The 23,902-nt window shown below is 38.5% G+C and overlaps 3 protein-coding genes across 7 annotated transcripts in view; 1 reads left to right on the top strand and 2 right to left on the bottom strand.

Moving 5' to 3' along the window:
- Positions 1 to 6,041: 6,041 nt before the first annotated feature.
- LOC100692098 (redox-regulatory protein FAM213A) lies at positions 6,042 to 8,576 on the bottom strand. The gene is made up of 5 exons (XM_013276454.3): positions 8,189 to 8,576; positions 7,953 to 8,044; positions 6,979 to 7,119; positions 6,636 to 6,800; positions 6,042 to 6,509 (listed from the first exon to the last, which is right to left on the bottom strand). The coding sequence occupies exons 1-5, from the start codon at positions 8,331 to 8,333 to the stop codon at positions 6,396 to 6,398; spliced, it is 657 nt and encodes a 218-aa protein (XP_013131908.1). The 5' UTR covers positions 8,334 to 8,576; the 3' UTR covers positions 6,042 to 6,395.
- Positions 8,577 to 9,157: 581 nt separating this feature from the next.
- On the bottom strand, positions 9,158 to 13,444 carry dydc2 (DPY30 domain containing 2). 4 transcript variants are annotated; one of them, XM_003453403.2, is made up of 9 exons: positions 13,334 to 13,444; positions 12,911 to 13,073; positions 11,634 to 11,726; positions 11,208 to 11,378; positions 10,687 to 10,980; positions 10,381 to 10,533; positions 9,921 to 10,079; positions 9,580 to 9,735; positions 9,158 to 9,268 (listed from the first exon to the last, which is right to left on the bottom strand). In XM_003453403.2, exons 2-9 carry the CDS (start codon positions 13,055 to 13,057, stop codon positions 9,239 to 9,241), a joined length of 1,203 nt encoding a protein of 400 aa, XP_003453451.2. In that variant the 5' UTR covers positions 13,058 to 13,073; positions 13,334 to 13,444; the 3' UTR covers positions 9,158 to 9,238. The 4 variants fall into 4 exon arrangements, with proteins under 4 accessions (XP_003453451.2, XP_005458201.1, XP_025765712.1 ...); XM_005458144.1 differs by having other exon boundaries at positions 10,687 to 10,971; XM_025909927.1 differs by lacking the exon at positions 13,334 to 13,444 and adding an exon at positions 13,152 to 13,298.
- A 4,037-nt stretch (positions 13,445 to 17,481) lies between these two features.
- scn4aa (sodium channel, voltage-gated, type IV, alpha, a) overlaps positions 17,482 to 23,902 on the top strand; it is a 30,954-nt gene continuing 24,533 nt past the window's right edge. The window contains exon 1 of one of the 2 annotated variants that reach the window (XM_025909862.1): positions 17,482 to 18,081. The gene's annotated coding sequence lies outside the window, so the exon portion shown is untranslated. Of the gene's footprint in view, positions 18,159 to 23,902 lie in introns of both variants that reach the window. The other variant, XM_025909861.1, reaches the window with a different exon arrangement.

The raw sequence follows: 23,902 nt of genomic DNA, 5'->3' as shown, positions 1-23,902 counted from the left end.
TTTTTCTGTCTGAGCCGATGCCTGCGCAGATGTATATCGTTGCAGAGCTTTTTTAGCTATATATGATGCAATTTGTGGAAAAATATTTTCCACAACATATGTGAGAGCCACACCAAAAATAGTGTCCATGTTTGCAGAGCAAATGGGTTTAAATAAAGCCAGTGGTTGTGCAGTGGCTGAAAGCCACTTGCTCCACTTACTGTTGGAATCTCTAGTTGGACTGCTGTTAGTTCTGATTGCAATTAAAAGTATTTCTTGTCGTCCTCTGGAGCTTGAATAAAGTCCAAGGTGAAGAAAAGGAGGTAAATATACGCCAAACTGTGCATTTGCTTTGAAAGCAGCAGGAAGGAATGATGAGACTGGAACTGGTTTGGGCTATTTATGCTTATAGGGACATCAAAGGGACAAACAGATGATGACATCACACAGGGTCAAAGCATGCACATGCAACATTCTGTGGCTTTAATCCAGAGAGAGAGAAAAACTAAAACCTTCATGTTTATGAAGTAGTTACATATGAGAGTTTGTGTTGCCAGTATTTAGGTTTGTTTTTATTTTTTTATTATACCAGTGATGGTCTCAAAGCTTCTGGTTCTATTGTGCCATAATGGTCACTTTGAAAGTGTGATGAATTTTGGATGTTTGCCTTCTCTTTACCCTTCTTTTTTTCTCATCCATGTGCTGTACTCATCATCTCTTCTGCTCTTTCCTCCTGTGAGGAATACAGTCAGTATGTGTCAGAAAAGCCAAATTTCTAATATCTGATGTGATTATTATCTCATAGATTTTTTGGACTTATTTTATACAGTGACCCAATGAAGAAATGTCAGCTATCAGAAAAGCAACATTTGAATGGACTATTTCATGCCATAATCGTATTTGACATTGTTTTTTTTTAACTGGGATGTTTTCATCTACTTTTGATTTATTACATACAATTCATTCTCTGTAGTGTCATCAAATATCTACTACATGTTATTAATACAGCTTGAGCAAGGAACAGAACATTGTACGTCAACCTCTGCATTACATCTTCTTTATTGCATACTTACACAGATACTCATATATATATATATATATACATACACACACACACACACATATATAAAAAAAAAAACACCCAGCACGCCCCTGCGGGCGGTTTATCCTTCAAGCTCGGGTCCTCTACCAGAGGCCTGGGAGCTTGAGGGTCCTGCGCAGTATCTTAGCTGTTCCCAGGACTGCGCTCTTCTGGACAGAGATCTCCGATGTTGTTCCCGGGATCTGCTGGAGCCACTCGCCTAGCTTGGGAGTCACCGCACCTAGTGCTCCGATTACCACGGGACCACCGTTGCCTTCACCCTCCACATCCTCTCGAGCTCTTCTCTGAGCCCTTGGTATTTCTCCAGCTTCTCGTGTTCCTTCTTCCTGATATTGCTGTCATTCGGAACCGCTACATCGATCATCGATCAGCCGTCTTCTTCTGTTTGTCTACCACCACTATGTCCGGTTGGTTAGCCACCACCATTTTGTCCGTCTGTATCTGGAAGTCCCTGTCACTACCCGATCTGTACAGTCCCACAGGATCTTAGCTCGGTCATTCTTCATCACCCTTGGGGGCATCTCCCATTTTGACCTCGGGACTTCCAGGTTATACTTCAACAGGGTTTCACGCCCTGTTGAACTCTCTCGTCAAAGTTCTTTTCAACTTTCCCTTACGGTACTTGTCGTCTATCGGTCTCGTGCCGGTATTTAGCCTTAGATGGAGCAGCTGGATAGCGTAGTGGTTAAACTACACGCCTTTGGAGCAGAAGATCGCAAGTTCGATTCCTGCCATAGGAGCTAAGTTAAGTCCTATGCTAAGTGAGCCTACCGCAGACATGAGCAAGACAGATAAATATGAAGGCATGCCGGCTCGGACGTCGCCCGGATCAACGAGGTCCGCGTCAGGTGTTGAGGAACCAGGGCACCCTGACGACAAGTGGGCAAGAGACGAAAACAGGGCGTTGTTGGAATGCTAATATATATGCTAATGCTAATATATATATATATATATATATATAGGTTTTAGCACTGTGGTACAATCGCAGTATTTTATAGACATAGTAATGAGATTTTTTTAGGGGGAATCATTCATTTCACAGCATATTTCTGTAACCTTGTTCCTGCGTGCCTGTGTATGTGCACAGTTTGAAGAGCAAATGAGAACTCTCTGTGAATGGTACTCATGGCCAATTGTTAATTGTCATTGATCAGTGGTTATTGATCAGTGTCTCAGTCATTATGCAAATGTCCTGTTTATAAGGTTGGGGAAAGCTGCATTGAGACTGAAGATGAAGATAAGTGAAGAAAGTTTTCTCCCAACCTTTGTCCAGTTTAACAAAATCAACTTTTTGGGATTGCCCTACAGGATGATTGAAGTGACGGACTTCTAGTCTATTGTGCACTGCACACGTGGGTTTGAATCCCATCCTTGTAGCTGTACTTGTGTCTTAAATCTGTTGGGATGCGCTGAATTACATCCTGGGTCACTTCTGTTGTAGTTCAAAGATCAAACACAGGAAGATATCTCAGTATCTCTGCTGAAGAAGAAAAAACATGACTTCATGCACAAATGAAATCACTGCAAATTAAGTGAATGAAAGGCTTGGAGGTGTTTACAACTCTCATAATGTTTGTCACTACACATTAAAATTTTTTGTATAAATAAAAAAATTTTCATGTCGGCATATACTTGAAATATTACATTAAATATTTGTATTATTTTTCTAAATAATACCGAAGTCATTGTTTCTCTTCCATAGAAGTGAGGTGTAGATGATACTGCAGAATAGAAGCTGTCAAAGCGGTGACTGTGGTGTAAGTGCAACTGTGGTGTTATTGCGGTACACATGACTGAATCTTACTGTCAGTGTTGGCAAACTTCTGTGTGTTACGGCCTCTGGCCTCAGGTGGCCCCGCCTTCCTCTATGGAAATCGCAGTGTTCCAGGACTCACGGGGGATTGGCTGGCCCGGACCCGTGCCAACCCTCTTTTATGCAGAATAAAGTGTGCCAGACCACACCGACGATTGGCTGCCCGGGGATCCCGTGATGCTCCAAGAGGCAATCAGTGGCTGATCGTGCCCACCTGTGGCTACAAAAGGCTGGAGGTCCTTCACTCAGTGGCTGTTGCTTAGAACTGAACATGCAGTTTGCTCTTCGTGCCTCCCTCTTCAATCTTTGTTGAACTTTGTCAAACCTTGGTGCATGCTTGAACTAAGCCTGATTAGAGCTTTGAGCTGCTAGCTGGCTGTGAGTAGAATTTTGTGATGCTGGCCCGCCTTAGTTAACCTTTAGCTTTTACTCTTGTCTTTTTTTTGTCTTTATATAGTAATTGTTTGCCCAGTGGTCTGTTGAACAGCCCTGTCGGTTTTCTGTTTAAAGTTTGAAATTAAAACCTTTCTTTACTCAGTTGTGTGTTGGGGGCTTGTGTATGTTACTCCTCCCCTGACGCCTAGGAGAGGGGGTCGTAACACTGTGAGAAAATGAACATAAAAATTGAGCTAACACAAAAGTTAGCCCACCATCATCACTTTAACAGACTAATGAAGAAGCTTCTTGAATGTCACGGATTTCAGTGGAATAAAAACTGGTCTGCTGATCTGGGTCATGGTTATGGTTGATATCCTTCCCGTCACACAGTTAGTACTGCCACTGTAACTTAGTGTTCACAAACCTGAGGTCAATGCCTCAAAGAAGCTTGGTAGATAAAGGGGAAAAGGATAAGAAAGAAAATGCTTGATAAGTTACTGGATTATTTCATCTCTGAAAAGCGAAACAATCAGAAGGAAAAAAGAACTTTTGAACTGTTTACCACTCAAGGCCACATTAAGGACATAACATATGACCAGAGTGAGGAAACACACTCTATCTCCTTGTAAGGATCACAAGTTATTAATATATAATAGGCTGTTTTGTGCCTTTTTTCTTTATCTTACTTTAATTAACCACATTTTGGAAGCCTTTTCATAGCATTTAATGTCATCACAGGGAAACTAATGATGATTGTGTGGACATGTTTTTGAGAAATCCTTAATCAGTTGTCCTCAACCACTGTGAATCACTGGTGAACAACTTTTCTTTTTCTCTTGCTTTATCAAAATGTCAAATGTAAGATAAAAATTCTACTTTTAGGAAAGCTCAGACCTGCTCTGTCATTTTTGGGTTTTTTTAAAAAATGTTTTTTCCTTGCATTCTTACAGCTCTGTGTTTTTATGTATCATCTTATACCGCAATGATCGTAACGTATGTATGTTTATTCCTGAACTCCTGCTAGACGACTGGTTCAATCTTCATGAAACTTACCCCATAAACTGGTTTCACATTGTTAGTTAATATGTTTTCCTTCAAATTCTCAACTGTAATGGTCCAAAGTTACCAAGTTTGCAGGTTTGGCAGAAACAGTCTGTAGGGGAGGTTTTTGTTTGATGTGTGGAATAATATAAAGTAAGTGAAAATTCTAGAGAGAAAACTTTTACAAAACAGACAAATGATCATTTTACATAATAAAGATCAAAAGACAAGCATATTCTCTGATGACAAGAGAGATAAAAGTCAAGTGTAAAACCAAAATCCATTACTAAACATCTGACTAGACCTAGTAATACACCCATGACTGGCCCTCCATGCAAAACACAAATAGGCTGCTTCAGTACAATTTGCTTGTGTTGGGAGATGAACAGTCCTGACCTTGAAATATCCAATATCAAAGGTTTTCAACACAACTCCCATGAACAATACTGAATAGATCTAAAAATTGTGAATTATATCTCTAAACTGAAATGTATTCATGTAATTTTCCTCTCTGCACAGGGCTAAACCAGGTTTCCTCGCTTCCAGAGTCACAGCTCCACTCCTCAAAGCCTGACCTGAAGCATATACAATGCATTTTATTTAGATTTTGGGTAATGTTGGTTTTTAAATAGACAGTAGACCCCCAACTCACTTGATATTATTTTTTCCCCAAACATTTCTCCCCTTAAGTTCTTCAGACAAGAAAAGGGGGTTGAACATCTGTGTGAATAATAGGGTAACCAGTTCCTCCAGTGAGAGGGTGCTGACTTTATCCAGAATAAGCTAGTGTTGCTACAGGTAAAGAGACACATTAAACATATCCCCTTTCAGGATTTAAGAAAGCTGAATGGGAACAGAGAAAAGTCAGTCATCTCAAGATGGATAAACGACTTCTTTCGAGAAACAAGATACTTAAAGGTAAGCCTAATCCAACAATACAGCTAATTAATTAAATACCAAATCCAGAATCCCAGCATAATTAAAACAGACCTAAGCAAAACTCCAGTTTCCAAAGAGCAAATTTAACATTTCATGTCTGAAGACAATATTTTTGCATTTTATTTTGGCAATGCACCACTCAATGGTGTTTTTCAAAAGGCACAGATGCCTCCACCCAAACCTAAATCTGTTAGACTATAACACTGTGCAGCAAAGTTGTATCTAACCAATGCTTTTTAATGTTTGAGTTTCATAAGTTTGATTTTTCCCCCCAAATCTCCTGAGCTTATCCAGTAGATCAGGTTGTGTAACCTACTTTGTAATTGGTTTCTAAAACCAACATAAGTAGATTACAAAACACGTTTTAAAGGACCACAGCCTTCATGTCAACTCAAGCTTATGTCCCTCTAGGCAGATGAATATCTGCAGTAAACTAGAATGCTCATATTTTATAGTCTTAATAAAAATGTTAAAGGAAAAAAAAAAAAAAAAAAAAAAAAAAAAAAAAAAAAAAAAAAACTAATAGAGCAACATCCAGGAGAAAATGAAGTCCTTCTGAACACAAGGCTCAAAGATACTTTCTGAACTGTGCTTCTTGCAAAGTTAAAGTACAAAGTGACTTTGATAGTTCTCATAACTTAATAAGAGAGCACTCAACAGGAAATAAGACTTATCCTAGATGATGACCTTGGCTCTGAAAATGGTCCCACCCTCCACCCACCCTGATATCAGTCCAACTACTGAATAACTTCAATGCATAAAGAAAAAACCAAATACAAAATACAAATCTGCCGAGCACCGAAACGTGTTTTATTGTTCAAAAGATTAGCCTCATTACTTCCAGGACAGCATAGTGGTATCAGAGTTTTAAGAAAATGAGCATTAAGCATCAGGTCTGCTTCTTCTATAGAGTTTAAAGACAGGCCATCATTAACACACTCAGACTCTTAAAAACAGTCATACTGCAAAATGCATCCTTATCTTAAAGAGACAGGCAAACTATCAAATGTACAAATTTCCTCATTTAAAAGAAAAATTTGTCTATACCATATATTTAGACAATGCTGTAGATTTTATGTTATCTGAAAGGTGTTTAATTGTTAATAATTTTTAAATGTTCAAAAACACGAGTAATACAAAGAATTATTTCTTCTCCAAAGACTGTAGTTCCTGTGGTATTTTTCTGACAGCTTGGAGGACATCTTCAATGTTTACTTTATCTCCAAACTCAATCTCTCTGTGTTCCAAAAGTATTCCCTGCAGGACAAACAGACAAGAGATACTAAACATTGCCTAGTATGATGGCGTCACTCTTCTTAAGAAATTTGTATTGCAATTTATTAGAACCTTTCCAATGACATTGGATTAATGTGAAATTTTTACCTGCTGTCCTTGCCCGATGACAAAGACCCCACCAAGGACAAAACCCTCTCCGAGAACATTTCCCACAAAGCCATTCCTGAAAGCCCTTACGCCATTCATCCACACTCCAACACGCAGGAATGCCAGGAGACCCAACTTCCGCTCACGAGGCCCATAAAAACGTCTCTGCAAGCATATCAGAATGCTTGGTTAATTCATGCAGACCTAAAGGGATTTTTCAGACACCCTAAATGGGTCCAAGTGTATTTGGAAGCAGTTATGCTTAAAAATGGGCCGGATGTAGTTTGCAGATAACTTTTGACCATGGTAGAATAGTTCATTAGAGGAAAATAATAAAGTTTACCTTTTCATCCAAGAAGACTTCCCCCTGAAAGTATGGCCTGAAGTTCTTGACCTCTGTGCCGACATCTTCCTTTACAACAGCGTACAGAGGAACCCCAAGCTCATCCAGCTGGGGTTTCAGAGAGGACAGCTCTGCAGCTTCCTGCAGCCAAAGAGGATTAATAAAGAATCTTAACAGTTAGCAACTGCAGTTACAAACTTAAAGATACGATTGAGGGGTCATGTTGTATTCATTATATGCACACTGCCCATATTTTAGGTGGTAAGCAGGGATTGTGGGGTCCTGCAACAGTACTTTAGGCACTTTATTGTATTATTACAGGAGGATTATGACTTTCTGTTAATTAAACAATCTAAATACTTATTTGACCACAATTAATTTTCAGGCCAATTTCATGTAATAGAGCCATGTCAAGTGGATGCACTGCAATTATACTGTGCCTACTCTGACGGGGAAAAATAAAATATACTGAGACAATTCTGGGGGCAAGGTGGGCTACAGATTTACATATACATCCTCTTGTGCCTTTTATAGCTTAGATTTAGAGGATTATAACCACACCAGGTTTAAATACTCCAGAACTACCTCAGATTTATGCTACGCAAATCCACACTCAAGAGTTCAAGTTACAACAGGCAGACATAGTTGTAGAGTATGTAGGTACTTTATATGAAAACTGAACTTCACAGCATTTGAGAGCCACTTTGCACCTCCAGTGCAGACATTTTCATAGTTTGTATCATTTTAATCACCATACCTGAACTGAGACCAAAAGTTTGATGTTGTAGAAGTTGCAGAAGTTATTCATTCTGCAACTTTCTAAACATAACAAATATGTTGCCTTTTGGTTACAACTGACAAGAAATGGAAAATATGTGTATGGCAAACTTTCTCTTTTGTGTAGCAGGCAAAACCAAAGGGCTTAAAGTAATAAGCCAATAGCTCATGATAACCGATTGTCACTGGAACAATACCTCTCTGCACAAAAATCATCCAGGACGCCGGACTGCCATCATAACAGCTCCTGACTTTTCCCACAGAGATTTGGCTTTGAACGTCTTTATTTCTAAGGAGAGAGATTAGGTGAAAGGGTAAAAGTTTAGCAACAGGCTAAATGCGTAACAAATCTCAGTTGGGAGGGAAAAAACGACTTTAAAACAAACTTTTTTATAATTACATGGTTTCTTTGGGTAACACAGATATGACTCACCTCCCTTCGTGGTCTTGAGTTCAGCCTCCTCTAAATATTTGAGAGTTGCTTCCAGCGGCGGTGTAAGAAATCTGTCAGTGAAGAAATTCATTACACCGGTAACGAGACCACCGACAGTGGCCACAACATTGGTTACGAGTTCCATTACAGCCTCTTTTTGCACCCCGTTTTTAATTAAAGCATCTCAGCTCCGCTGTTGTTGCGCACTCTCGACCGCCCCTCGTCCAAACGCGCATTTAAATTCCAACTCCAGCTGATCTGCCAGCGTTTCCCAAACCCAGCCTCTCTTGGGTGCAGATACTGATGAGATTGAATACAGCTGTATTTCATCAGCGACGAGAAGGGGAACGCAGATGCGGAAACATTCAATACAAACCAGTCATTATGCACCAAACTTTGCCCTCCTCCTCCTCCAGGCTAAAGGTCACTCAACAGCCTGGAAACTGCAGCGTCATCCAGTCGAAATGCCAGCCATGACGAGAATTACTTTGCACGCTTACACAATCAAGCATTTCTATAACAGGACCAATAAAAGCTAATGCAAACTTATATTATCATTACTACTAAAAAAGCTAGTTACAGTTTCAGCTATTGTCTGCTCTAATGTGGGTTGAAGAAGCAGACTATCACATTAAAGGTTTTCTTTAATCGCTTGTATGTCACTCCACATTTCGTTATCTCTGCACAAAGTTTGAGTTAAGGCTGATTTTAAATTCACCTGCTAAAAGGGGGGACAGTATGTGGAATCACCTTTAATCTCAGTTTAACATGTGGATGTGCCATTGGGATTTCTGACACTGCAACGTGACTGGAAGCCAACTGGGCTACTTACACAAGTGTGGTGTGGAAACAAGCACATGGACTGGGTTGTTTTCATAACTTTTAAAAATGTCTAGAGTGGATCTTTAACACTGTGCAAAAACAAAAGAGACAAATGAATAAACAATAATAAATTATGTCGGCTCACTATTTGTTGTGTATGTTTTTTATTTACACATTAATAACCATTAATGATTTCAGCTTCGGTAAAAGCTCAGACATGTGATGTGATCAAGCTTGGTCTTTTTCCTCTTCTTGGTCCTGAAAAGCAACACAAAGCTGAGTTACAAATTCATCAGTATTAAGTTAAAGAAATAAATATCACACTTGTCAGAAAATAGATGTAGACACTGGTTCTCAAACACAGACACTGCAGGTGGTCCCTAAATGACCAGAGAGTGGGAATGATATTCCAATAATTTAGAAAAAAATAATGTGATCATGCTATATTTTATTTCACTAAAATTGAAACTGGATATTTTTTAATTGCTAGAAACCAAAAATATTTGCTGGGTGCATGCAAGAAAAAGTTTGAGAACCAACAGATGAGAAACACATTCACTCAGGTCAACCTTCTCCCGGGAGTCTTCCTCGTTAGACAGAGACTTTTCAGGTTCCTCTTGTGAACTCTCAGGTTCCCCGCGCTGCATCGTTTCCTCTGCTGTTACCTCACCCTCAACTGGAGCTGAAGAATCAGTGCTTTCGCTCTTCGGTTGTTCATCGGCCGCCTGAGGTAAAGAGGTCAGAAAAGTTCTGGTTAAGCCTTGTTTTACTATTTCTAGCTTCTGAACAGACCTTTGGTTCTCAAACCCAAAAGTGCTGCTTCCCCTGGGCAAATTTTCCTCATTAATGTTAAAAAAATGAGCAAAGTATTAAAGGGAAACATTGTGCATTTTAAATAAGGTTATGCCACCTTTTCCTGGTCCTTGAGAAGGGGTGTACTTGATTCTTGTGCGTCCTGTTCAGATTCAGATGTCTTCTCAGGTTCGATGTCCTCACTCTGTGAAGCTGAAGCTGAAGCTGGCTCCACTTGGATGGCATCTTCAGGTTTGCCAGTTTCTTCTTCATGGGCCTTATGGTGAAGGAAAAGTAAACCAAATTAGATTATGGAGAACATAATAATTCTCTGCTTCTACCTGTGCTCAGTCTGACTGTGTTGTCTCAGAAAAGTTCTTGCTCTTCTCATCTTTATTTGTGTTCCTTGTCTCCTCTGTCTTCCTCTGTCCTGAACTTTAACTCGTCTTCAAATCTCACCACTCTGCTGATCTGTCCTTCATCATTTCTGGTACTTGAGCCTGCACCTCTTGCTTATTCGATCTAAATATGTGCTAAACTGAATCCTCAGCGCACAGTCTGCATTTAACCTGTTTCACCTTTTCTGTGTCGTGAGAGTCAAGGTCAGGAGGACTTTGCTTGCTGTATTGATCTTCTGTTTCATTTGATTTTGAATCACTCCCATCTTGTGTGAGAGTTGACTGTAGTGGGTCAGTCTTCTCAGGTTCAGCAGTTTCAGATTGATCAACCTCCTGCAAAGCAGATAAGAACCACAATTACTAACTAAACTATTTTAGCACCACAAACAAAATCAAGTTGTACCATTTCTTTCTTGACAGTGTTTGACCCCTGTTTAATGATATTTCTTACATTATCCAGGCAAATACGACAAAATTTCTCCTGACCTTATCCTCATCTTGGTCACCTTCCTTCTCTTCGTTTTGGCTGGTAATTCCTTCCTTCTCCTCCTCTTCAGTTTTTTCCTCAACACTATTCGTACTTGGCTCTATTTCTGTTTTTTCTTCTATTTGCTCCATCCTTGTCTCCACTTCAGTTTTTTCATCAGGCTTCTGTTCAGACTCCTCTTTGACCTCTGTGTCCTGCCCCTCAGATAGGGAAGAATGACTGACCTCTGCAGGTTTTCCTTCAGGCGACTCTGGACTGGTTGCTGCTTTATCTGTGATGTCCACCTGGCAGATCTCAAACCATTTATAGTCAGTGATTTGTAGTTTCTTTCAAAAACCATATGAGGCAAGTCATGCAGTTTTAGAGTGAGCTTGGTAGACTGACCCATCACCAAAGAAAAAACCCCCCAGAAGCACTCATGGCTCAAAACCAAAAACAACAGAAATGAAAGGGATAATCAGAAAATATCACAGAGACTGCCACCACCTCCAGAAGCACTTATATTTTGAATTCTTATCACCTCCTTTTCAGTGACATTTTCCTGCACTTCAGTTTGGCGATCTTCTGTGCCTTGCTGGTTTTCCAGATCGGATGTGTTTGATTTCCCCTCTTGTACGGGTTTGCTGTCCTCAACGGCTCCTGTTGTGGCTGCGGTGGGTGCTTCAGAATCTGTGGGCTTCTTCTCAGAGAGCTGTCGATGTGTTTATGTTATATGCTTTTAAACAATTTACTTAAAAGTGTTTTGGAGTAATTGGAAGCAAGTGGAGAGGACTGAAGCGAAAATAAGCAACTGGTCATTTTAAAGGATAACAGGAAAAATTAGAAAACATCTTAACACATACTATTTTTTTAAAAATTTGATGTAAGAAACACAAACAAATGTTCGGTTAGATTAAAAGTTTTGTGTTTTAAAAGTAGTTTGTGACTCCTCCCAGGTCTCACTGACCTTTTGCTCCTCCTCCCTCAGCTTCGCCTGGTGTAACTCCTCCTCTCTGGCTTTTGCCTGCTCTTTCTCCAGGAGTGCCAGTTTGGCCTTTTTCTACAAATATAATTGTGGTTACAACAAAGACGCTTCTAACTATGAGATAAAAAGCTTTCACCTAGACCTTTTACTCCTTGTAATCCTGAGGCGGCTGCAGATCTCTATAGGCATGCAGGGATCTGTTGGTACTTTCTGAGTCAAGGTAAAAAGGTGACTGGGTTTTTGTTACCTTGGCTCTTACAGGCTTTTAATCTTTCAGCCTGATAAGCTTAGACTGTCTAAGCCTCTTTTATCCTTTATATCAGCCCTTAAAACCTATGTAAGGACAGAGGCTTTAAGGCACTAGTAGTGTGAGCAGAAATAGTTTCACTGCTCACACTTTAACAGCCAGTGGAGGCTTCCAAGAGCTAATCACCTGTTTCACTGTCAACTGTTGTTTACTATAACACTTTTGTAGTTATTATGTTGCTAACATAACTATTTGGATTCTGTTTAATACACTATACTGCCGCATAAGGCTGATGAATGCTAATAGTGCAACACTGTAAAATACTCCAATTGTTTACTTCACTGAACATAATTTACATTTGAGCACTTGTAGCTTCTTAAACAAATGACACTGATGCTTATTGTTAGTTACAGAACACAAAGACATATTTGGTTTTAGATTGTGACACTTGGAGTGGGAATAAAATTGAATTTGTTGCATCATCTAACAGCATTTCACATTTCATGTGATTATTTCTTTTACTAATTTAGTTAGACTTCAAGAGCACAAAATTTCAACCCAAGTCTATGTACTTTGAGGGCTTCTAACTTCGACAGTTTTCAAATTATAAAGGTCAAATTTAGGTTACAAAGTACAAAAAAAGGAAAAAAAAACCCCTAGCTGATTCTGAAGGGGTCAAATGGGAGACAGTCATATTAGACAATAAGTTGTGCATGCTACCCCCTACTGACAGGACAACAAAACAGCAAGTTTTATCAGGAAAATTTTTACTTCCACGATGCCGATTCTCATTTTTTTTTAAAAAAATGTTTCTTAGTGGTACTGATCATAATCTTGAGTCTCCAACAAATAACCAGAAATCTATGCAAAAATTAGGTCTGTTTGCCCCCCCCTTATTAATGCCACTATTTACTCATCTTTTGATTCAGGTATTTTTTCTGACTGTGTTGACGTAAGATAGCATGACTTGTAAACTGTAACGGGTGCAGTAATAAATAAAAGAAAAGCTCACCTCTGCTTGGTATTCACGGTTTGAGCTGTACTTGTAAAGCCAGTGAGCCAGATACAGGATCGGGTTCACAGGTCGCTGCTCGGCCACTTCAGCCAGGCCGTCCGCCAGGCACTGACCCAGGTTTCTTTTTAAATACTCCGAGTCCATGCTTATGTTTTCCCGTCTGAATACCAAAAAACATCATTATATTAACAACTAAAGTAATAAACACATGTATCACTTTTAATAAACACACACACACAGTGGAGGTCAAGTAGCGTCGGTGAACAAGAAGTTTCCCAGCAAATAAAACATTTCGGTCATTTTGGGTTTTTTTTTTTGTTAGCGGTTAAGTCAGACTAAGCGTTTTTCCTCTTCTGTTTAATGTCAGTAATAATGTTAGTTTCACACAGTAACTAAAAAACTACAGGAAGACAAACAAACCTATTTCTTCCTGAAAATCCGTGTGTAGTGGTTAGGGCTCCATGGTAACGGTGTCACATTATTAATCTTCCCCTCGGTGTTTTGAATTAGCCAACTTCTGACTGCTACTGCTCTACATACCGCAAATGTATTCTCCCAGTACCCATACTGATATTTTTAACCTGTAACTGCAGCTTATGCAGTGGAGAACAGTGTGTTATGATTTATGAGTTAATCATCATACATTTGCAAATTTTAAACATATTTTAAGAGCCGCTAAATGACTGTGATTTTTTACTTTATTATAAATAATTTACACAACAAACCACGTCACAAAACGTGTATCTGGAATTGTAGAAAATCTGTAAATGCAGCTGTCTCTAAGGTACCACGAGCCAACTTCTGTTGTTTAAATGTGTTATAGGCTATAAATAAAAACTATATATGTGACAGTCAACACAAAATGGTTTCGACATTTTTCATAGTGCTTGTTTGAGGTGTTTTTAATTTATTAATTTATTTAATACAGTTCAGTGGGCTGACCTTAGAGGATAGAAATTGAGTATCCTACACGAGCATGGATCTGATAACAATATCAGAACTGGCATCAATACAATCGATATCAATCCTCTGGTTCTTTCAGTGTTTCTTTTATTTGCTGTAAAAGAATTAAGTAAATATCTGCAGCTATAGTTTTACTGTAGCTGCAGCTGTATAATACATAAGTAAGTATAAAATAAGTATAAAATATAGAGAAACTCTAAAAGTAAACATAGAGTTGTATGAAAAAGTATTTGCCTGCCTTATTTTATTTTATTGTATATTTGTCACATTTACATGTTTCAGATCATTAAATGATTAAACTAAAATATATTGAAAAGTTATGACTTTGCTGTCACTGTTCACTGTAGTCCTGTAATTTGCAATCAGAAAAAATCTTGGTGACTAAACTCCATTATTCATAAATAACAATTCTACAAAATAATTAATAAAATTAATAAAAATTCAACAAACAAAATTTAAATATCAAGACGAAGTCATATATATCAAGACACATGAAACGTCCTGAAAACATTATATATAACTGTGACATTAAACAAGCGTTTAATAAGTACATTATATTTCTGACAATGTGCAGTAACCTAAAACTTAGCTACTTAGATGCATATCTGCACATTGCAGATATTGAAATTTGAGTTCAGTTGCGTTTATCTATTTTTCACTCAGACAAAATACAGACAAACATTTTGAATTCTGTGTGGTGATCTAATCATCCGGTAAGAATGTGACTCAGGTACCTTTATGATAATTCAAATGGCTTTTCAGACCAATTAAGTAACATTGCAAGAGGACAGAAGTAAGACCTCTCTCTCTTTGCTGAACAGCTCCCTCTGAACACCAGACCCAGAGCAGAGGACTGAACATGAGAGTTTTTTTTTTAAACATATGATGCTATATATGTAAAAGTTTAGGAGTTTAATTCAGTGAATGCTTTATGACTCCTTATGACTCTGGTGACTCTGATCATAATGTTTCATGGAACAACTCTGCTGGTTCCCATTTTGTGCAGGTAGTCAGTTTTGCCTTTAATAATTATTTAAATAAAGACACTTCCCATTTTGCAACCATAATAAAACGCTTTTGTCTGCAACGCACAGCTGTGCAAGGCAGCAAAACCACTTTGTGAGTTTCGAGAAATGAAATCTGCAGAGAAATGAAACTAGCTGTCGTGGTATGTGGGCTTCGTTTTTTGGCTTCCTTAGTTTATAGAGTTTAGGTTTATCCTAATGGAATAATGATTGTGTTTTTGTTGTGTTTTTTTGTTTCTGCATTCGTTTTCCTATTGCTCCTGTTATTGCTGATTTGGTATCTTCCAAACTAAACACAATTAAATACTAAATTTCAGGGTTCTAAGTAAAGTGTTTGTAAAGTAACACACGGGGGCAGTGTTGCCTCACAGCAGAAAGGTTCGATCTGTATCTGAACTGAATGGTTGCAGCGATAGAAATCGTGTAGTTATGCTTCTCAGTCAAACAGCCATGGTTTAAAGTTGTATAGAATATAAAGGATTTTTGTTTATAATGTCCCTTCTGTTTGTTTTGGTTTCATTTTGCAAAACGGGTTTGTGTATTTCAGTTTCATTGTTAAAAATGTTAGCTTTCCCTAGTGGGTTTTTTGTGGTACCATGCAGTAGCTGTTAGGAGGAAAGTATTAAGAAAATCAAAAGAGATATTATAAATCCAAACCACCACACGTTGAAGGTAACTGTTGCTCAGTGTTTGAGAAAGTTCTGTTCACTCTAATTTTAGGATGTCTTTTATTGCATGATTGAAAATAGATGGTAATTTTGCAGCACACACAGGAGGTGCAATGCTGCCTGAAGATGACTCAATCATTAACTGGATCTACCAATCTCATACCCAAGGTGTCAATTAATACTAAGTTATGTTTAGTATATGTAACCCAGACAAAACCGTGTTATCATCTAAACTTAGCCGCTAGTTGTTATAGACTAAACCTGACTAGTGAGTGGAAGTAAAACTTAAATGGGAAGGGAAAAAAATGAACTAAGTACAAAACATAAAACTCCCAACAGGACATGACGCAGGGCCTCCTGGCTGTTCACTCTGGAAAGTGTCCCCTTTAGACTCAGTTTTAAAGAACATGCCATAAAATTGCTGGACTGTCTCCATTCAACCTCAAGTCCAACTCATGCTGGCCAGACATGAGATATGAGATGTTTTGTCACATTTGGAACATGAGGTGTTGTTATCTGGGTCATAAAGTATCTTGCTCATTTCCCCACAAAGCAAAATAATATTGTTAAATATTCATGGTAATTATTCCTTTTTAAAAAGTTGTACTTTTTCTTTTATTAGTAGTCAAGGTTTCAAGGCCTTACGTTGTATAAATGACAGACAAAATACAACCTGAATCACTGATAAAACTTTTAAGCCAGATCCATTTCATCATTTAGGATCATTTTATTTTATATGCTGCTCACTGTGTTCTGAAACTGAGACAGTAAGCTGGCCTGGGAGAGGAGAAGGTGGGAAAATTGTAGCAGGCTCCATTTCCAAGAAACCAATGACACCCAGTTAACATTTGTAATCGCAGGTATCATTTTCCTTGTATAATCATACTACACACCTTTCAGCCAAATATAGCCTTCACATCGACATGAGGGACTTTCACAATCAGGTCCTCTCACTGCATACGCTGACGATTTTTAAACCAAATGTGTTGTTTGTATAATGTGACCCTCCATAAATTTTATAAGAGGTGACATCCTCATATTAATATTATTGTCATTAAACTATGGATGCAGGTTGAATTTGAGTCATAGACGTGGGGGAAAGACATTTAATAAACATTTGATACTTTTCATACATACATTTTTAACATACTCATACATTTTTAACATCAGCATAATACATGTTTTGATTTTTTAAAAAAAAGGAAAACACTAAAATCAGTGGTAGTGCGTAGTAAGTCCTTTACTTCTTTCGTGTCTTTTATTGGGGTGCAAAGACATGTGTTTTAGATACTTAGGTGAGAACCTAAAATCTATAAGTATGTTTTATTCGTTCAAATATTCTTTCAAACATTAAACTGGGGCCATCGAGTGGGTCCATTCAACTGAATGTCTTTTAAAAGTGTGTTTTGGAGAGAAGCTGGACATAGACAATGGTAAACCAAACTGCCAATTTACTCAGAGCAGCAGTTTGATTTATAACCCTCGTGCTTCTTTGTAATGGCAGTAAATTATCAAAATCGGTCAAAACTGATGCACATTGTTAAATACCGAACTGTTGACATCAAAGTGGCCTGATAACAAGGGGAAGGTGTCCCACTATAAGTGAGTTCACACAGGAGTTTCATCCATTATCCTCACATTCCATTTTTATTGGCTCCAGTCTCTAAGGATGGTGTCAGCTGCACAGCTGACATAATAGCTCACAGTGACTGTAAGAGAGGTTGAATATAGATGTTTATTAATTAGGCTTATAAACATCTGGAAAAAAAATTAATCCAGATTTTAAAATTGTACATTTGTTTTTCTTGTGTACTAACCTGCAAAATATACTCAAGTTTATTTCTGAAATCAGATAAATGGATTACAAACATACAAGAATACTCAAATATAATAAGTTTGACACCTCTGCTTTAAATATTTTATTAGTGAACAGAACTGGGATTTCAAGGTTCTTTTCTTTTCTTTTCTTTTCCAAAAAAAATAAAAAATAAAAATTCAACCAAACACCTGCGGTCCTATTTGCAGGCTATGTTTAACTCTCCTGTGTTTATATCAGCACTCTCCCAAGTGCTGATGTAAACGTATTACGTCACCACAAAGTCTTAATGTGCACATTTTTCACATTCTGGCAAAACCTAAAACTACTTCAGCTCTCAGTTCCTTATTTTTTTATAGTGCTCAACATATTAGGCTCCAAAACTTTTAGGTGAGAGGAGTCATGCGCTCATGGGTCCGTGCTGGGGAGAAGAGACCGTCGTGCGCTCCGTTCATCTGCGCTGCCGCGGTTCTTTTCTTCTCTCTGCCACAAAATAATAGTAATCGAGTCTCACTATCGGAAATGCGCTCAGGAGCGACCAACGGTGCGGGAACGGGACGCGATTCCGGTACCGAAGTGTCAAAGGTCTGATTTTACCTGCAGCGACTCCTCCGGTTTCACTGCAGGACGCCACACTGCGTCAGCAACAGCTGCCCTGCAGCCCCGGGCTGGAAGGAGAAGAATTGCGTCCTCAGTGTAAGACTTGAAAGAAGACATTGTTTTATTTTTCTGTTTTCTTGGATTCTGTGGAAATATTTCTGTTCCCGTGCAAGGTAACGCACCACCTGCATTCTGTTGACTTCCATGAGCCTGGAGATGGCTCCTGCATGAAGTTCAGACTCGGAAAAAGTTGCCTGTCTGGCTGCAGTTTGGGGAGGGTTTTGATGATTATTTGGCGCTGTTTGGTGTCTTCATTGGTTGTGAGTTTGCTGCATTTGCTTCCTTACTTGAAATTAAATGGACAAGTTTGGTATCTTCCAGATTTTAAGACGAGGGCAGTTAAGCTATTCTTTAGAATCGCTTGATTTTATGCTCTTCTTATTTGGACTGGGGTGAAGCCTTCACAGTTTTCTGTAGCTGGGTACTGCGTACTTTCACGCCAATCAAAAAAAATTAAATGAAAAGTGTTTTGATAAGAGAGGCTTTGGATTTGTTCCAGAAATACTCTGTAATTGAGCTAGACAGATTTATGGCTTCACGAAGGCTTATTAAATATGTGTATGAGGAAGCATGTGGTTGTTTGTGTGCACACATAAGCTGTGGCAAATTATTTCACTGCAATGTTATGCAATAGTAACGCAGGGAAAGCGTGTGTGAACATCACAACAGGCCCGTTTCTACACCTGCGAGGTGAATATCTCCCATGTGGCACATGGCTGTAATGTCCAATGTGGACACTGAAACCTTCTCAAAACCCCCACTACGCTTCCTCCTGCAGAGACAGGATTGTATTTTTAGCTCATGTCTTCATGGCAGATGGGCAAGATACTGTGATGCTGTGGATGCTCCTACCCAGCCGTTTCCATTAATCCATGCTGCCCAAATCAGAGGTGCAGGACTATGCATACAGCCTGGCTCCATGCAGGCAAAGCAGCGTCAAAAACCCGGAGGCTGGTGTTTCTGTTAGAGGCTGCCAACAATGCACCTGCAGCTCTTATGTAACAGCTGGACTTACACAGTGGAGGCCAAGCAGTATCAGTGCAAATTCCAACATGGGTTGGGACCTCAGGGGGCATTTTTAAACACTTTTAAATTTTATTTTCATAATTTTAGTTAATATTTAAATTTAAGAATACAAAGTTTTAGTTTCTGTTCTGCATTCTTCCCTAACTTTCTTACTTGTGACCTGACATATCTGGTGTAAATATATATAATTGTGTTTTTTCATATGCACAAAATGGAAATTTTATGGAGAGATCTGTTGGCTTCTTCTCCCTGAGTGTGTTTGTGTGTCTTGTATCAGATGTTCTTGGACGCAGAAGGTGTCGGTTTTGAGTTACTTTCACCAAGTAAGACCATGTGACTGCCTGGCCAGGGCTCTGTATTTTCCACAGTATTCAAAAGGTGAAATAAGGTTAAAGATAAGTAAATATTTTTCTAAAAAAACATGATCTAATTTATTCAGCTACCTGATGAAGTATACTTGTCTTTGAAATATTATTTGTCTTTGAAAAATTATTTAGTGAGATGGTTCAAACTTAGGCAGCTCCTTTATAGATGTCTGTTTTTTAAGGTCTCTGTTGGTGTTATGGTTATGATAATAGCTCCCCCTGGTCCCACACAAGCTGGATGGAATATTCTCCATAACACTTCCACGTGTAATCTACTCAGATTTCCACTCAGTGAGTGCAAAGGCCAAATGGGTCAGTTTGAGACCACAGAAATCTGTTTAGAAAGTTGTATCAGACTAGAGGAAGAGAGCTTTCATACCACCACGAATGCTGAGAATTCCCTCTTCACAATGCATGAATTGCGCCTCTATCTCTGGATTTGTTTGTGATATTTTCTTGATGGCACCAAAATGATGTCTCACAGTCTTTCTTATTTCATTTTCATGTGTTGTTGTAAGTTGAGGTGATATGAAATGTCTAAATTTGCCTTATCACCTCATGATAAAAAAAAAAAAATCCGTCAGAAAGTTTCTAAAGCCACAACCAGATAGAATCATGCAATACCATCAATAAGATTTTGAGTAATCCTGCCTGACAAAAATAAAATACACAAACGAATCATCCGTAATGATGGTAATAATTGTAGCTCTTTTTAAAACAAGCTTGCTTCAGTAGTGATCTCCTGCTGTCGCAGCTGCGATGGCAGGCTGTGTGGATGTGGAAATTAGGACCCAAGATGCAGGCACGGCCTCTGATGTGAGTGAGCTTTATTTTGACAGTGATGGTACAAATAGCAGTGGTGATGGCAAGTGCAGAACCTAAACTGGAAAAAACTAACAAAAGCAAACTTGAAACCTTTAAATGGCGACACAGGGAGACTGGGCAAAACAACACAACAATCTGTAAATTTCCAGATTGTTTTATTTTATTTTATTTCTATTTATATAATGTACATAACTCACCCACTTGCTGCACATAATGTCCTCTTTGTATATACTCATTCACTGTATATACAATAAAGTTCTGTCTGTCTCGCTCTTTTTTTCTTTGCACAGTCGAGGAGAGTATCAGGTCACATTTCACTGCGTGTTATGCCTGTATAACTATGCACGTGGCAAATAAAGAATCTTGAATCTTGAATCACAGACAAAACAGCAACAAGCAGGTAAAAACACAGGGCTTATATACACGCAGGAACAATCAGAGACTGAGAAACAGGAGGGAGACACAGCTGGGGTAATTAGACAAGACAAGACAAGGGACGTGAAAGGTCTAAATAAATAAATAAATCTGGGTAAATTCCCAGATGATTAAACATGCAACTATTTTGCTGTTAATAACTGAAATGAGTGAAGAAAATCAACAGCCTATTTATGCAAGATAATTCATAATTTTATTGGGGGGGTTATATATGTTGGGTCTGATTATTGAGGGGGTCATAACCCCCCTAACCCCCCTGGAAATTACGCCCCTGCTATGATTTGTCTGTTGGTATCCATGCATTTTGGTTTTGTTTGAGCATTGCGAGAGCCACTTTAGATGTGGTATTTGGGCCAATTTGCACTCGTTTCTGCCTTTTCTACATCAACTTATGTTGGAAATGACTCTTGTAAAGAAAAAGTAAAAATCTTGGTACTGGTTGATGATTACAAATATAAACTTATTTAATGCTACAGCAACAACAGGAAAATAGACTGTAGACCTTAGCATGACTAAAAGTACTGTGACCATGTGCATTGAACTTGTGATCTAATTTGACCTGAAAGAGTTACTTTGTAGACAGGGACCGGATTCGATACCACTCAGTTGTTGCTCTCGTCTATGTAGCTAGTGCATTAATCAGGTGGCAATCAGTTGAGTCAAGTCTACTATTGCAAAGAGATGCAGTGCAGACAAGTTGCGCTCACTGGCACAGACTGACTCAGATTAATTGAGCTATATGTTGGCAAGCTGTCTGTCTTTAGATGGCAGTTATTTGCACAGCTTCGCCAATCTGTCCCAGAGTGATTGCGTTTAGTCTAAGTCGGGCTGTGATTGTTTGGAAACATGCTGGCTTCCAGCAAGCAACCTGTGATTGAAAGAAGTCACCCAGAGGTTGAGGATGCTGCATGCTTAGACCCATTACTGAAGAATAAACACTGAACTATATAGGAGGCATTTATCTCTGAGTAATGCTGTTGCACTTTTTTCCCTTTATAGTGCTTCTTAAACATTTCTATACCTCGCATCCCCCCTGAAATCTATGCCTACGGTAGCAGCATACAGTAACACCACAGGGAGAAGCAACAGGTGGAGTTTCTGTTAGTGTGGCTTCCTGTGAGAGTATGAAATATATGGGTAATTGGTGGGTGACAGTGTGAGAGCAAACTATGGAGTTGTAAGTTGACCTCGTGAGAAAAAAAAGTGAACAGGAGGATGGCAAATGCCAAAGGATGTGTGAATAAAGGCCCTTGTTTGCTCTGTCGCGCTGTCATTTATAATTACACAGCACTCAATTATGTGCATTGAAGGGCCTGAGATGTCTGCTGTGTACTCCAAGCTACTGTTATGGTTGTCTGGTGTGTTATTTTTTACCCCTCAAGATCTCATTGCTCTTCCCATTATGTCAGCAACTTGAAGATTTTGTGCTTGTTTAATGGTGGTTAAATTAAATGTATTTACTGTCTCTGAGTATACAGCACACTCTCTATCACCATCTGAACTCAACCTGCCCTTGTGATAAAAGCCAAAAGCCAGCTGAGTTGGTTTCCGGAGGCGAATATTGGCAATTGCATTCCCCAGCCGGCTAATGTAACGAAGAAGTATCTACATTACCCCGTCTATATCCTCAGCTGGAATGTCTCAGGTCACATGGCGTCCACTGACATGCAAGGTGATATATATATTACTGTCGGGGAAGGCTTCTGAAATCCAACATTCCCTCCCTCTTCCTAAGTTTCCAACTGTGTCTGACAGCATGGAGGCATGGTCATTATGATCTGTCTTAAGTTTTACTCTCAAGATAAAACCAGTGGAGGAAATGACCTTTCAAGAACTATACTTAATGAAATGATAAAGAACTTATAAAGTATGATAAATATTAATGCAACTATATTTTAAAGACAATATTGTACTTTATATTCTATTGGATTTATTTTATTTATTTATTTCTTCTTCTTCTTCATCTCTTTTTTTTTTTTTTTTTTTTACAAATACCATACTAGGTTTGTACTCAGATTTATCTCTATTGTCAAATTTCTGTTCCAGCTTCTGGTCAATTTTAATAGCTAATACTTTCGAGAATGCATTTCAATAAATCCCCTTTTACTCTCCACACTGTTTTTTTTTTTTTCAGTTAAACCAAAATCTCATAAAACATGTCAATAGTCCAACAACCCCAGTTCCCAAAATGTGAGGAGCCTTTGTAAAATGTAATGATTTGCAAATCTCAGGAACCAATATTCACAGTAGAACATGGGATAAATGTCTCAAATGTTTATATTGAGACATTTTTCTGTTTCATGAAAACAAATTTAATGACAGCAACACATCTCAAAAAAGTTGCAATGGGGGCAACAAAAGACAGGAAAAATAAGTGGTGGTAAAAAGAAGCTGCTGGAGGAACATTTTGCAACTAATTAGGTTAACTGGCAATGGGTCAGTAACATGACTGAGTATAAAGTATAGAGAGACAGTGTTTTTCAGAAGTGAAAAGAGACAAGGGTCAAGGGTTTTGACAAATCAGAACTTGAAATTCCTTTTGGAAAACATGGACACCATGTTCTCTGGACTAAAGAGGAGAGGAAACATTTGGCTTCTTATCAGCTCTGTATTCTAAAGCCTGCATCTCTGACAGTATGGGGGTGTTTGTGGAACTGGCAGCTTGCACATCTGGCAAGGCACCATCAATTCTGAAAGATATTTTAGAGCAACATACGCAGTCTTCTTCAGGCAAGGCCTTGCATATTTCAACAAAATAATGAGACCAAGTGCTAACAATTCAAAAAGCCATTTTGTTTTAGTATTGGGATAACAGTTCCACTGAATAATTATTTTTAGGCCCAAGCACTCAAAATGTCTCCAGTATTTAAAAAAAAAAAAAAAAAAAAAAAGCAAAGAAAAAAAGTGTTTCAGATGTCTGTATGGCTTCTGTCTCTAATTAATCATCTCAAGACCTCTTTTACTTATCAGGTTGCCCTCAGAAGGTAACCAAACCTTCTATTAGTAACCACCAATTAAAACATTTGGACAGTCATCAAGATGGCTCCTCTTAAATATTTTTATTAAGTTCTGGGGCTTATTTTACTGCAGCAACTTTGATGTTAAAGACCTAGTGAAAACTAAGTGATTTTGGATTATTACTTTTACTTAAGTACAGGATCTGATTATTTAAAATAGTGAACCAAATGCTTTTTTGGTGCTTAAAC

The sequence above is a fragment of the Oreochromis niloticus genome, linkage group LG8 (assembly GCF_001858045.2).
Source record: "Oreochromis niloticus isolate F11D_XX linkage group LG8, O_niloticus_UMD_NMBU, whole genome shotgun sequence".
Taxonomy (NCBI): domain Eukaryota; kingdom Metazoa; phylum Chordata; class Actinopteri; order Cichliformes; family Cichlidae; genus Oreochromis; species Oreochromis niloticus.
The sequence above is the reverse complement of the archived record's forward strand: the minus strand, read 5'-3'. Positions and strand labels throughout refer to the sequence as shown.

Excerpts from the sequence above, each read along its gene's own strand:
- dydc2 (XM_003453403.2), bottom strand. The coding sequence starts at position 13,057 with ATGGACTCGGAGTATTTAAAAAGAAACCTGGGTCAGTGCCTGGCGGAC. Across the intron at positions 11,727-12,910 it reads ACCGTGAATACCAAGCAGAG|AAAAAGGCCAAACTGGCACT; the intron begins GTGAGCTTTTCT and ends TTATATTTGTAG. Across the intron at positions 10,534-10,686 it reads GTGACCAAGATGAGGATAAG|GAGGTTGATCAATCTGAAAC; the intron begins GTCAGGAGAAAT and ends TCTGCTTTGCAG.